Source organism: Colletotrichum aenigma (assembly GCF_013390185.1).
Source record: "Colletotrichum aenigma strain Cg56 chromosome Unknown KSG_Cg56_contig03, whole genome shotgun sequence".
Lineage (NCBI taxonomy): Eukaryota > Fungi > Ascomycota > Sordariomycetes > Glomerellales > Glomerellaceae > Colletotrichum > Colletotrichum aenigma.
In genome coordinates this window covers 4,204,125-4,217,952 of record NW_023500909.1, presented here as the reverse complement: position 1 = coordinate 4,217,952, position 13,828 = coordinate 4,204,125, and the positions used below count along the sequence as shown (strand labels likewise).

Sequence of the window (13,828 nt, the reverse complement as noted above, 5' to 3'; positions counted from 1 at the left end):
CCTGGGAGGCCGTGGTCAGTGCCTAGCGGTAGGTAGCGGCAGGTACCTTCCTTAGCTACCTTTACGGGAGTGTCGAATGGGCAGGTGTGGCGGTGCGGCCGGTGGGTACTTGCCTGTTGTGTGTCTGCAGAAGCATGAGGCAGGCAGGGGTTTGGGGAAGGAGAGACGCCCAGGGTGGTTGAGAGGGGACCGCCAGGTACTCCGTAGCTTCCTCACCGAATGACGGAATGGTAGGACTGATGTGTCGTGATTACCATATATTTTAACAACCGTAATGACCAAACGGTGGCTCTCACTTGATTGCTCTACGTACGTTGGAGTTGTTTTTTTCAAGCTGTTGCTTTTCCTCTGTCTGTCTGTCTGTCTCTCTTAAACACTACGGAGCGCATGAGGTACATTAGCATCGCACCAACTTGAGATGAATGGAGGTTGACAGCTGGGCTGTTCCTGCCGCTAGCAGACAGTTGCTGATAAACTCCACGCTCCCCGATGCTCCAGCAAGAAGGGGCAGCCGGCCACTTTGGGACGAAAGACGAAAGGCGGTCGGTGAGGCCCTGTCGCCAGGCATTGAGCTGGGCAAGGTACGTACCAAGAGGAGGTGAAGATGAAATGTCATCCAGAGGAAGGATCCACGCGATAGTGTTAGACATGGCAGGTACATTGATGGGCAGCCACAGGGCACGGGCTTCCACCGACGGGGGTGACTGACAATACCCCTGCACAGAACGCCGTGTTGCAGCTTCTGTGCATTTTCTTTTCCCATCCCCATCTCATGTCGATATCATCACAATATGGCCTTATCAAACACAATCGCCCAGATGCCTGGCCATGACTGGCTGGACAGCCACAAGCACTTGCTGCACACGCACAAAACATGACAACGATCAACACACAAAAACATGCACATGCTTCGCGACTGGAATCCTGTGTGATCTGCCCAGGCGGTGACCATAACACCGGCCTATCAGGGAAATGAAATGACTCTTCCCCCGCAAAATGCCTGCGATGGGATCCCAGCCAAGGCAGCATTGATCCAGTGTCCACCCGCTGATGTGCGTGTTCGTGGAGCCACGGGGAGCCGAAATGCGACAAAGATCTCGGCACCTACGGCCACTCTACACGGAGCCGCCGGATGCTGGTGTAAACCAGATGGTCTGGATATTAAGAGCTCTCATGCCAAATTCGTCTCGCCGCGATCAAGCAGGTCACTTGCCGATGCAGTTTGCTCAATGTGTCGGCAAGTTCGCTTGCTGTGAGCACAACTCTCCCGATTGGATACTTCAACAACGACATCGGCAGTACTTGCAGCAATTGCCCCAGGGCCCGCATGTTGTGGAGAGCTATGCCGTGATTCAATTCTTTTGCCTTCTCTGTCCTTCGGCCAAGCCATTGCAACTAGAGGTATGGTTTGAAGAGCAGTCAGGAGAGCGGCGACCTGTTATGGTGCTCGGCCAACCTCGTCGAAGCCTACCGCAGAAGCAAGCTTATCATTCAAGTTGACAGGTGTCTTCGGCAAAACTTCCCCAACCAGGCCCCCAGATGCCATCATTAAGAAGCAGCCAGGAATCTTCCCAACCTTCCGCAATATGTCCAATTTGAGGACATAGTCATAGTTCGGACCACCAGGGTCCCCTTCAGCGACAAGCATCTGATTACTTTGCACAAGCTTCCCGGTGTGCGGTTCAACTCTCACCCCAAACCGCCAGGTTCTCGTCCGCTGTTGGTCCAAGAGAAACATGCGCCGGAGATTTAAATCCAAGGGTCCACCGCAACCGACCGGTACACCGATTGAGTTGCCTTGCTCTTTGTCCAACCCTACCTTGACTTCCCTCAGCTACACCAAGGTAGGACAGGTGCCGGCAGAAGTCCGTCTACTTGGTCGCCTTGCAGTAGCCTTGCGGACTGACGCCGTCCATTTTGCTGCAGCAAGACCAAAGCGAGCAGGGCAAGCTCGACTGTCGCAACAACGTCGAAAGCACTCGTCCAGCAGCACGGGCAACGTGAAGTGAAGCTTGATGCGCAACTGACCGCTGATCCGATCCGAAGATGGAAGTGGCTCGGCGGATGCCCATTCGGGACCCGTCTTCCGTCCCCGGTTGACGCCGCACTCCCGTATCTATGGAACCGCGGAGAGGTGCTTTTGCGCCCGAAATTGGACCAGAATGAACAAATTTCCCATGGCCCACTGGATTTCGCGGAGCGCATGAAGGCTTTGGGGAGGGTCCCCGGCATCCTACGCTAAGGCACCAGGGGTCTGGACGGTGCCACACAGGGGAAATCGGCGCGAGAAATAGGGACGAGGGCCAGAATCCGAGATCCTGCATCTCTCATGTCCGATGCTCAATATCTGGAAGCAATAAGGCCAATACGAATCAATAGGAGGCGGTCTGCCAGAGTCTTGGTGCACAGGCAATCTCGCATCCGCTCAGGTTGGTGGTTTGCTCTTCAATTGTCGCCTTATACGGCGAGCTCTGGACACGTCCCAAGGTCTGTCAGAGGCCGTGTTGACTGATGTTAGGGCGAGGCGATGACAAGTGGCGGGCAAGTCAGAGTGTGAGGCGAGGCGACAGCCTGAGTCGGGAAGCTTTCCGCTGAAGGTCGCTCGCCTTACCGTCGAGCTGGCCTTTCATCGGGTCCCTCCCACCTTGCCTTAGGTTTCCCCACAGGAGCTTCTTCAGAATGGGGCGCCCATCGCTCGTCCAGCCCAAGGGGGTGACAGTGACACTGGCGCCGCCGTCCCGTGTCCGCGGTGGCCCGCCCAGCCGTTACCTCACATGCAAGGCCCAGAGCTGCCGTATCTTTGGGGGGCACCATCCACCCATCCATTACCGCCCTAAACCCAAGAAGATTAGCGACCAAGTCCCGGCACTTAGGCCCTGTGTGTCTCTGCTTTGTTGTTCCTCCAGAGGGCCACGAGAGACCTGTGGCGCAAACTCGTCTGACCCGGATCTCGGGAATTATCCATGCTCTGTGGCTGATCAGCATGACACACGAATCATCTGCGGCACCTTGGACAAGGGCCGCCGTATTCTCAGTATCGAATTGTCCGCTTCGGACAGTCTTCATTCACTCTCGTAGATTTGCGTTCTGGCCGTCACTCATCGCTCCTCGACCTCAGTCCGGCTTCATCTCACCTGCAATGCACAGTAGCACGTGATCTCCGTACCGCATTGTGCCGTGGCTAGCCAGCCTGGATGGCGCCCACCTCCGATGCCGCTGGAGGGGCAAAGAAAAACATCTCTGGTGTCTGCGCACTAACGAATCAATGAGCCGCATTTACTAAGAGTCACGACTCTCACGACTAAGGCTTTCATTTGGGATTGCGGCCAAGTGATTTTATTAAGGTTTGGCGGAATTGTCAACACTGAAATTTTGTTTTCAAGCTCGGCCAATTGTGAGAGAGAGAAAACAGAAGGGAAAAAAAAGAAGCCAGCCAAATACATGAACATGACGGCCTCGGATAACGGCCTCGAGCCGGCGCATGTAGCCGATATCCCCGGCCGGTCCATGCTGATTCTCTACGGCTCAGAGACGGGCAACAGCCAGGACATTGCCGAGGAGCTGGGCCGGAACGCCCAGCGCCTGCATTTCAACACCAAAGTAGACGAGATGAACGGGGCTCAACTGGTTCGTCATCCATGGCCTTTCAACTCAATAAGGCGCGACGTTGTTAACTCCCAATTACAGAGCTTGTTGCTTCAGTACACTCTTGTTGTCTTCGTCATTTCAACAACAGGCCAGGGAGACATGCCACGCAACTCGACCGTCTTCTGGAAGAGTCTTCTGAGAAAAAAGCTGCCGCCTGGCTGTCTGGGTAACGTCAAGTTTACGACCTTTGGGCTCGGCGATAGCATGTATATCAAGTATGTCTTTGCCAGTCTTCTTCGGCACAGGCGAGGGTCTAATGGAGGTTTCAACAGGTTCAACTGGGCAGCCAGAAAGCTTCACAAACGGCTGGAGCAGTTGGGAGCGCAAGAGTTCTACCCTCGAGGCGAAGCTGACGAGCAAGACTCAGATGGGTGAGTGACTTTGAGTTGTCTTTTGCCGGTCTTGTGGCGACCCTCTATTTTCTTCCCGTTTGATCGCAAACCCCTACGACACATTCCACTGACAATGCCGCAGCGCGGATGAGAGATACATGCCATGGGCCGCCGATCTCCGCAAGAAGCTGCTCGACCTATACCCCCTCCCGGCGGGTGTTTCTCCTATCCCAGATGATGCTCTGCTGCCTCCACGGTACAGCATATCGTTGTTGAACCTAGACGCGAAGAGCACCAATGGCCACGAGCCAGACCCTGAGAAAGCCATTGACGAACTCTCTCAGGAGACAAACTCACTCAAGATCGCCGATACACCCCCTTCCACCCTCCTACACATTCCCTCAAGTCAACCTGCAACACTCACGCACAACACCCGTGTAACCCCCTCCACACACTTCCAAGACGTCCGCCAAATAACCCTCACCCTCCCCTCCCAACCGGCAATATCACCCTTTGACAGCCTGACGATATACCCAAAGAACTTCCCTCAAGATGTTCAGAAGCTGATCGACCTCATGGACTGGGGCCCTGTGGCGGACCTCCCTCTCTCCCTGTCGTCGGACCTCCCCCGCGGGCTCTTCGTCGATCCCACCACCAGCACCACCCTCCGCCATCTGCTCACCCACAACCTCGACATCACGAGCATCCCCCGCCGCTCCTTTCTCAAAGAAATGTTCTACTTCACCACGGACGAGTACCACAGGGAACGCCTCCTCGAGTTCACGATGCGTGAGTACACGGACGAGTTCTACGACTACACCACCCGCCCGCGCCGCACCATCCTCGAGGTCCTCGAAGAGTTCACCTCCGTACGCATACCCCTCGGCCGCGTGCTGGACATGTTCCCAATCATGCGGGGGCGCGACTTTAGCATCGCCAGCGTCAGGCAGCAGCAGGACCAAACGACAGAGGTGGAACTGCTGGTGGCGCTGGTCAAGTACAAGACCATCCTCCGCAAGATCCGCCAGGGCCTATGCTCGCGGTACCTCGAGTCGCTGCCGAAGGGCACGCCGCTAAGGATAACGCTCAACCGCAGCTCCGCGTCGCTCCACGGCTCAGCTCATGCCCGCAGACCTCTGGTGGCCGTCGCCACGGGCACCGGTGTCGCGCCGCTCCGTCTCTTCATCGAGGAGCGCCTCTCGCATGGGGATGATGTAGGCAGCACGGCCATCTTCTTTGGCAACCGCAGCCGCCACGCTGACTTCCACTTTAAGGATGTGTGGGAGGATCTCAAGAGCCGGCAGGAGAAAGGCGGGTTTGCGGTGCACACTGCCTTTTCGCGCGACAAGGACACGCCGCGCGAGTACGTCCAGGACGTGATTCGCAAACGACCGGCCGAGATCAGGTCCATGGTCGCCGGCAACGCAATCTTCGTCGTCTGCGGCGGCAGTCTGAAGATGTCCAGGGCCGTCAAGGAAGCTGTCAAGAGTTGTTTGGCCGAGGATAAGGAGGCATACCCCGACGAAGAGGCAGTGGAGGCGGCTTTCGGAAAGTTGACCTGGTGGGAAGAGATTTGGTAGACACTTGAGTCTTGTAATGCATAGAAGAGGTCTCTGGTGGTGGAAGGGGTTTCGCAAAGTCTCATTCATAAGCATAGGCGCATGAATCAACCTTGCCGACGACATATACTAGAATTCACATGCAGTGTAAGCCTGTAATTGTCTTTAACGAATTTATCTTGAGGCCCGAGAGCCTTTAGTCTTTGACTATGAATGTCGACGGTACAAATACGCAGCAGGGCACGCTGTCTCGTAGCCACTTGCTGATATCGGCCCTTTTGGCCTCTAACCACTACCCATGTCCCTCTATGAATTCATCATTCCTATATCGAGGCTCCCATCAGAGAGACATCCTTCGAAATCCGGGAAGTCTTCATTGATTTGCGGCCCTCTTTTGTAGACATGCCCAAACGCCAAGGTCCTATTTTGGACTGAGGTATCTAAAACTCCGTCGCGTATTGCGATGATCCGTATAATAAAGAAATAAAACGAAAGTAGGAATGAAGAGAAAATATGCCGCCTGCAAAGATGCGGTTGAGCATTATAAGTCGTAATGCGTAATGCAAAATGTGCAAAGATTTCGTGAGAGGCTTCGTCGCTAGTCTTCCCAGCTGTATCGGCGCTCGGCCGGCTGGGGTACGTGGATCCATTCGGTGCCGTCCAGTCGGCCCATCGACAGGTCCGGTTCCGCGCTGTGGCTCCGTCGCTGGGTTTCGGGCACGCTTACCTGCCTGGTCAGCTCTTGCTGCGCCATGAGCTCCTCCTCAAACTCGGTGAAGTTGCTTCCCAGCGTGTCGGTTGAGAAGCGGCGATCTGTTATGAGATCGGGAACCGAGAGGAGGGTGCGGCCCTGGGGACACAGCGGGAGCGGGGCAACAGGATGAGGGTCCGATAGAGAAACGTTCTCTGGCAAAGGCCCAACGCAAATCACGTTCGAGGGGTCGATGGGTGTTCTTTGATAGATGGCCCCTGGTGGGGAGACGGGTAGAAGAGGAACGGCAGAGTTTGGGGGGGAGTTGGCAGAGTTGGAACGGCTGGGTACAAATAGATCGCTGTTGAGGGAGACAGGACGGTTGATGGAGACAGAGCGGGCTATTGTGTGCCCGTAGTTGCTGACCGTGAAGGTTGGCGACGGATATGTGTGTCCGTCAGTCAAGGGTGATGGGAGATCGGACATACGGTTCGTCCAGTTGCCTTGCGGGCTGCTCATAGGAGACGGCAGGGACCCTTGATTGGACGAATAGTTGTCGCCCATCGTAGGGGACATGGGCGAGGTCGGGGATGTGGGAGATGAGGGAGGTGACGCAGAGGCTGACGAGTGCATGTCGACCGGCCTGTAGGTTGCAACTGGCTCCAGGTCCGGCATCGACTTTTCTGGGGGAGGGAAGTCTGCTGGGTTCTCTGGAGGGCTGTAAGCAGGCACGGGGCCCTGTAGCTGAATCTCAATGTTCCTCCTAGCCGCCTCGTATGTACCCGCGGTTTGCGTATCCATTGTTCCAAATCCTGTGGGCTCGTGCAAGGACTTGCCGTCATCTCCGTCAAGCTCGATGGGGGCGATCGGTGCTGGCAGTTCGTACACGGCGTGATTGGCATCAGCCGCTACCTCAATGGGCTGAGAAGTGCTACCCATGACTTCTTGCGGCGAGCCTCGCTCTGCCTTCTTCTTGCCCAGCATCTTGGAGAACATCTTTGCCACAGGACTCCTAGGCGGCTCCATCATGATGGTCGAAGCCGTGTCCTTGCCCTCTTCCATTGCCCGCGCCGCCGCACAAGCTGCCCTCTTCCTTCGGCGGAGGCAGTACCACGCGACCAACAAGACAATACAAGCAGCAACCACTCCAGCGGCGGTCCCTCCCATCTGAGCTGTTGAGAGACCGTGAATGGTTGCCTGTGCGGGAGGACCGGGGTAAGGGCTGTTGTCAGGCTGCTTGATCTGAGAAATGTTGAGATGTGTCTGGGCGTCCTCGGGGAAAACCGCTTGGTGGAGAGAGAAAACGCCACTGTCGTACTTTGTGATCAGGTACGCCTCTTGAAGGAAGGATCTGCCGATGATGAGTGTGTTGGTGAAGTTGGAGGCGCGACGGAGTGGGAAGTAAGGCACGGCCGGATCGCCGTACTTGATTGCCTCGTCCATGAAAGGATAGCGCAGGACCTGCGCGAAAGCCGCAGCTGTGATGGTGATGTTGACTACGCCTGGGACTGTGAGAGGGTGTCCAAAGTCGTCCGTGTTGTCATGGCTGCTAAAGGAGAACGTGAACGAGTACGATGACGACTTCAAGGCAGCATACTGCTCGTTACTGACTGTGTAGAGGTTGAAAGTGTTGTTGTACGTCAAGTTGAAGGCAGCGGCAAATTGATCGCAAATGGCATCCGGGAGCCAGAGATAGGGAGTGGAGCTATCAATCATGGCTGAGAATGAAGTCGTCATGTTGGATAGAATCTGAGTCCGGGAACCCCAGCCTCCTGGAACCGTCTTGCCTTCGCCCACGGTCACCTCAATCCCCCGAACCAGCGCATGAGGAAGTCCATCACTCGGGTCCAGGGAAAACTCGGTGTTGTGCGGCACAAACCGGCTGGAGTCGTATCCTCCCAAAGTCACGGAGCACGGCGTGCCGGAAGTGCCCTCTGCCGAAGGTTAGGACGTGGTCTGGCTGGGGAGGGGACGGCTTGACCTACTGTAGTAAGCACCGGCGGTGTAGCCGTAGCTGTAACTAGGGATCCAGCCGTAAGTCTTGACGGCCTGCGTGAGAGGCGACTCAGCGATTTCATTGCCAAAACTGCCCTTGGTGATGCCGAGACCAAGAAATCCGAGGTAATAGTCGGTGCTGTTGATCGAAGCTGTGATGATATTGTCCATACTAATCGCATCCCCCGCGAGCGTTGTTGTCGAGAGGGTGTCCAGGCCATAGTCACCGTTGCCGCCGTAACCGAGATAGTCCAGACCAAGTTGCCATCCTCCCAAAGGATCCCAAGATTTCGAGTCTGTGACGGTGAAAACATTACCTCGGGCGGAGTTGCATAGAGGCTCCTCTACATCGCGTGTCAAAGCATGCCCCACGAATAACAAGACGGGTCAGATATACTCACTTGCAAGGCACCCTCCAGCACCGACAACCCAAAACTCCGACAGCGAGGTGCTCACAAGAACATTAACAGACTGCCTAGGCGTGCCGACCTGGAATTTGACCGTTGACCAGTTGCCGTCGACGCCGTACCAGTCGTTCGAGGGAGTGAGAGCCACGGCGGAAGGGCTTTGTGCGCAGACGATGCCAACAAGCACCGTTGCGACGAGAACAGTTGACAGCATGCCGCCGATGTGAGGTAGAACCCGGCTTGTGGTTCGTTCGAGGTGCGCGCAGTCACCAAGATGTCGTTGTGATCTGCATGGGCGTTCCAAGGGAAGAGAGGGCCGCTGAGAGAGTTGTGTCCATCAACTGAAGCTATTGCCGAGCCGTCCACGCGATGCGCTTGGCGAGAGCTGCGGTCATGACTTGTCCCGCAAAACCAATCTGCAGGATGTTGTCGAAATAGTGTTGTGTGTGTGTGTGTGTGTGTGTGTGTGTGTGTGTGTGTGTGTCTTGAAGAACGGAAGACGGGAAGAGGAGGGGGGAAGGCAGGGCAATTGAATGATGAGCGGAAATTCTAAGTTTCTGCCATTGAATTGAGTGGGTGGCACCCAGCTACTGCGGTAGAAAGCGTCCATGGCTATCCAAGCAAGGAAGAGCCAGGCCCTACCGACCTGGACAAGGGCTGTGCCGCAACAAGCAAGGGAAAGCCGGATGGCTCAATGGCACGTCGGGGTGTGAGACAAGGACCAGGGCCCCGTCCAGCACCGGTCTGGTGGTCCCGTCGTTCTTGGGAAAGCTGGGGACCGGGGTACAAAGCATGCATCCTTGCCCTCTTATCGACTTATCGACACACAGTGCTTTTGCCTGCTTCAGGACAAGTGCGGCGGAGCGTGACAAGCCTCCCTAAGCAGCATGGCTGTTGTCGTGCCCTCGAGAGGCTCCAGAAGCCAGCAAGAGCCATGTGTGCGCCCCGCAAGAGATCGAGACACAGCAAGACTGGAACCCAGCGGGGGGCTGTAGTGTCGCCGCCGCCGTCCCCGTCGTGGACGATGTCGACATGCTAACGTCCTAGTGTATGGCACCGTTGAGATCGATACATGGGTGAGAAGACGACGAGTGTGGTCATCCGTGGGTTAGAGGATTGGGATTATTAGACGCGGCAGGCGAGGAGTAGGCGGGGAGTGAGCTGTGACTGCGACTGCGACCATGACGACGGCGAGAGCGAGCGTGTTGTCTACGAGTCTCACGCATGTTTGCGAACAGAGACGCCTTGGCGACACGAGGTAGCGAAGGCTTATGGTGCCTCTCCTTTGAGTTTTGGCCGATTCTGTAGCGGGAAGCTCAGCTGGCAAGTCGCACAAGTTGGCAATATGCTTAGAGGTTGCCATGGCTGTCAACAGATGTTAACCGCAAGCAAGTCGAGGAGCCATGAACCCGCTAACCGGGTCGCGCTTGGACTATCGAGCATCTGGGCCGCCTTTGTCTGTGGTCTCGTTGCCCCTCGAGATGAGATGCGGCGGCGATGGTGGGATAAAGACGGGACGGCCGAGGACTTGCAGGTAACGCAGAGCTTGGAGACGGAGAAACGGCGACTTGGATGACAAGGCCGGAGAATATGAAGCAGTGGAGTGGTGTCAGCAACGCGCTTGGGGCAGGTAGGCTTTCGTAGAAGTGTCCGGCCTGCATGGCTGGTTGGCAACGACGCAATGGACAAGACACGAGGGTGAACAATGCGTCGATGGCGCGGTTTGCTCAGCAACTGCCAAGGGTCGAATAACACTGAGTAGAGTGGCCAAGAGGCTGCGGAAGAAGGCTTCTGCCGATTCAGACAGTCTGGCATCCTGCCATTTCCTGGACAAGTTTGTCTCTTGGGGGCTGGCTGGTGCGGTTTGGTCATGGGATGCCTCTGCAGGTCGTACCTTGTCTGGGCCATCTCGCTAAGCCGTCAGAGTTGTGGCAATCAACCTGGCGCAATCACATTGTTCTGGCAACTGCTGCAGGCAGCCACTGGCAGGGCGGGATAGAGTGAGAGTGAGGACGTGTGAATATTGTTGTTGTCGCCAGAAGGGGTCCGACGCCACGAGGAAGGGTATTCGTAAGGGTCCGTGACTAAAGGCTGTAGAAGGGGATGCGGCGCAGGACCATTGGAGGGCGTTCGATTGACGTAGTTTAGCGGCCGGGACAACAGCAGCAGCTCCAGCTCGTGATAATTGCTGAGGCGAATCGACAGTTGTCGGGCAAGCAGTGCCTGTCTGTCTGTCTGTCTGTACCTTACGTACTTGGAAGTAGATACCTTAGGCAGGGGCAGGGGGAGACTGGGAAATCAAAAGAAGCAGGCACGGCAGGACACTTGCACCCGCCCGGCTACTTTCTCAGATGGAAAGAGCACCACACTGCACCTCAGCAATTGCCAATTACGTGCGCAAGAGCAAGGAAAGAGGCACGACGGGATGTCTTTCCGTGTCAGGAACCCTGGCCCAAGCACCTCAGCTTGCGGACCTGAGTTGGAGACTGCAAGTCTGGGCTGCACAATGCCAGCTGGAGTTTCTGTCATTCGACTCGTCCCATCACTTCCCGTTGTCCACCACCTACGAATACGTACTTCAGCCATACCTACAGCCAGGGCAGCAACCTCACCACCCACACCCACCGGAGTCTCCGTCCCGCCTCCGGCCTTGTGCGTGCTCGACGTGGACGTGGACGTGAGGTCCATTTTCAGTCAGCAGCCAATGGCCCCATGCCTACCTCTCCAGTCTCTCTTGTCGGCGTCAAATCGGCGTCCCGCGAGTCGCCAGCTGAGGTGGAGAACGCAGAGGGATGCAACTGAATCTTGTCTCCCATTGTCGGCCCTGCTGAGCGGCCCTGCGCGGTAGCAGCAATGCACGTCACGGTTCCGCAACGACGGATGCCTTTCGATCCAATGCAACCGTGGACCGCAGCTTCTCCATCTCTCCCCTTTCAGCGCCAGCCATACTCCCCACAAGCTGGACCCCAACCCGGCTCTTAGCACGACAGATATACACCCGCCTTCAGGGACCGCCTCTATTCTGGGTTCAGTTGTTTTGCAGTCCAAGAGCCCGCTGCCGCCGTCGAGATTCCTTGGCGGCCTTGTGCTGCGTGCGAATAGCTGCCCCTTTCAGATCCGTGGGGTTGTGTTGCTCGCTTCTGCGTGGAAACACCAACAACATGCGACGCGACGGTGCGACAGCCCAGGACCACGCCCGCTGTCGCTATTGAATCACGGCCACGGAATAACAACTTGCGTACCTTACCTTGAGCTGTAACCTACCGGAACCGTGCCGGAATCCGCGACGTGCTCAGCGACCCAATCAGTCCCATCATCCCTCACGGGCCACAACTCGTCGAGGCCTTGCGGCACCGGCTTCTTCGGGACCGGACTGGAAATAATTTCATCAATTCATCTATAATCGCAATCATAATTGTCAATCCGAACAAGACAGAAGAAAGCACCACGAAACAAACTTTTCCTGCTCCGCGGCCCAGACTCGTCTACCTGACACCTCTTCAGCCCGGCCAGGCACGCCGCTAGCAGAAGAATCAAGCAGAACCCAGCAGCATCTTTGCCACTAGCAAGAGCCACGAGAAACCAAAGACAAGTCCAAGGGAAGAGTGCTCCGGTTCCGCTGCTGGTAGCCCGCACCGCACTCGCTTGTTGATCCTTCTGATTGGGTCCCGCTGGTCATGATGCCGACCTCTCCATTGCGCGGGCGAGAACCGCAACTGGCGGGAGACGACACGACCAGAAAGACTCTTCGTGCTCACAGCGTTTCTAGACAGCCTGGGCCGGTTGATGGCCTCACTGTACCGACAGTGGGTCTTGGTTAGGAACAGGTCCAACGATCACTCACTCAAAGTTATCACTTGTGGCCCTGGAGAGTGAACCGGGCCAAGACTGACTCGCATCCCGGGAACCGTTGAAAAGACGCCCGCATCACTGAGGCTATCTATCGGCAGTCAATATGTTCCTTGCCAGGCTGCTTGTAGGCCTGTTGCAACGCCATGGCTCGGCAGGTATCTGCAGCGCCTTGGCTGACTGTGCCTATGCCGTGGTGAACTGCAGTCCCCTCCCTACGCAGTGGTTACAGTACGCTATGTCTGATAGCCGGTCATCATGGAGCCGTGGTGTGATGTCGGTGATCACCGCAGCCATCGTGCAGATGTCGGAAATGGCGAAGAACTTCATGAGCCCCTTGAAGCCGCAGAACCCCCACGCGTGCCGACGCGTTGGGCACTGAAGGCGGACTCCAATTGCTCACCTCCCGAGCTTCGGACAGCAATTACTCGTCCAATCTCTGAACAAATGCCGAGCGGAGAAAATGCGCTAGGCCCGTCCGTCAGACCTGGGTTGACCCTGTTTCAACCCGTCTTACTACACCGACCTCTGAATCCCCTCTCTGCCCATCGGCTGATAGAGACTCCATGCGCTCTTGGCAGTGTGAAGTGGCTAGCTGGTCAGCACAACGGCATCCCGTTTGGTCAGCCTTACGTGCCGCAGAAATGCAGCGTCAATGTTTGACCGACCTTAGGCAGAGAATAATGGTGGCTTGCTCGTCTTACACATCCCAAGGGCCACGGGGTGCTCCGGGAAATCGTCACTTCAGATTGGACGACGACAGCAGCCACTGGCTACTTTGTCTCCGTTCGTCCTCCTCTAATAAGCCCCGAGCATCGGCGCCGTCTGTATGTTCTAGACAGCCACACTTGTCTTGGTACGAACGACGGATGTCTCCCGCGCGCACGGTCGCCGCACCCGAGCTTCACAGAGTTGGCGGAGGTGGACCGCAAGAGATTGTCTCAGTGAATTTTCCGTCATGGCCTGCACCCATCCGAGTTTTGGAGAAGGGTCGAAATGAGGCCAAGGAGGAATAGCGACGCATTCGCGCAAGCCTCGACCGTCACTCTACCCGCCGACTAGGCCGCAAACGCATTTAGACTCTGCTTGCTCGGTCTGTCTGGGGGATCGTCGCCAGGGCAGTCAATGACAGGCCGATCAGTGCTCGATTCCGGTGACGTTGCAAGATTGAGCTCGTCTTACAGGCGGGCGGGCGGCGGCCGGCCAAGTGTCTATCGGAATGTCGAGTGCTTGCTTACTGGGTGTGTCGCCGGCCATCCCATAACTGTGTTTTCCGACGACAGACCTATTCTGCCTTACCTGAGTCTCCCTCGAGCGCAACGTCAGGAGGCTGAGACATACGTCGGT

General features: G+C 56.4%; 2 protein-coding genes across 2 annotated transcripts; one reads left to right on the top strand and one right to left on the bottom strand.

The window, feature by feature from the left end:
- Nucleotides 1-3,447: 3,447 nt before the first annotated feature.
- Nucleotides 3,448-5,560, top strand: TAH18 (NADPH-dependent diflavin oxidoreductase 1; the record flags this gene model as incomplete). Its single annotated transcript, XM_037320345.1, has 4 exons — nt 3,448-3,627; nt 3,688-3,863; nt 3,921-4,019; nt 4,123-5,560. The coding sequence occupies 4 exons, from the start codon at nt 3,448-3,450 to the stop codon at nt 5,558-5,560; spliced, it is 1,893 nt and encodes a 630-aa protein (XP_037182260.1).
- A 577-nt stretch (nt 5,561-6,137) lies between these two features.
- SAP2-2 (Candidapepsin-2) lies at nt 6,138-8,846 on the bottom strand (the record flags this gene model as incomplete). The annotated part of the gene is made up of 3 exons (XM_037320344.1): nt 6,138-8,164; nt 8,216-8,569; nt 8,627-8,846. The coding sequence occupies 3 exons, from the start codon at nt 8,844-8,846 to the stop codon at nt 6,138-6,140; spliced, it is 2,601 nt and encodes an 866-aa protein (XP_037181319.1).
- Between the last annotated feature and the right edge of the window lie 4,982 nt (nt 8,847-13,828).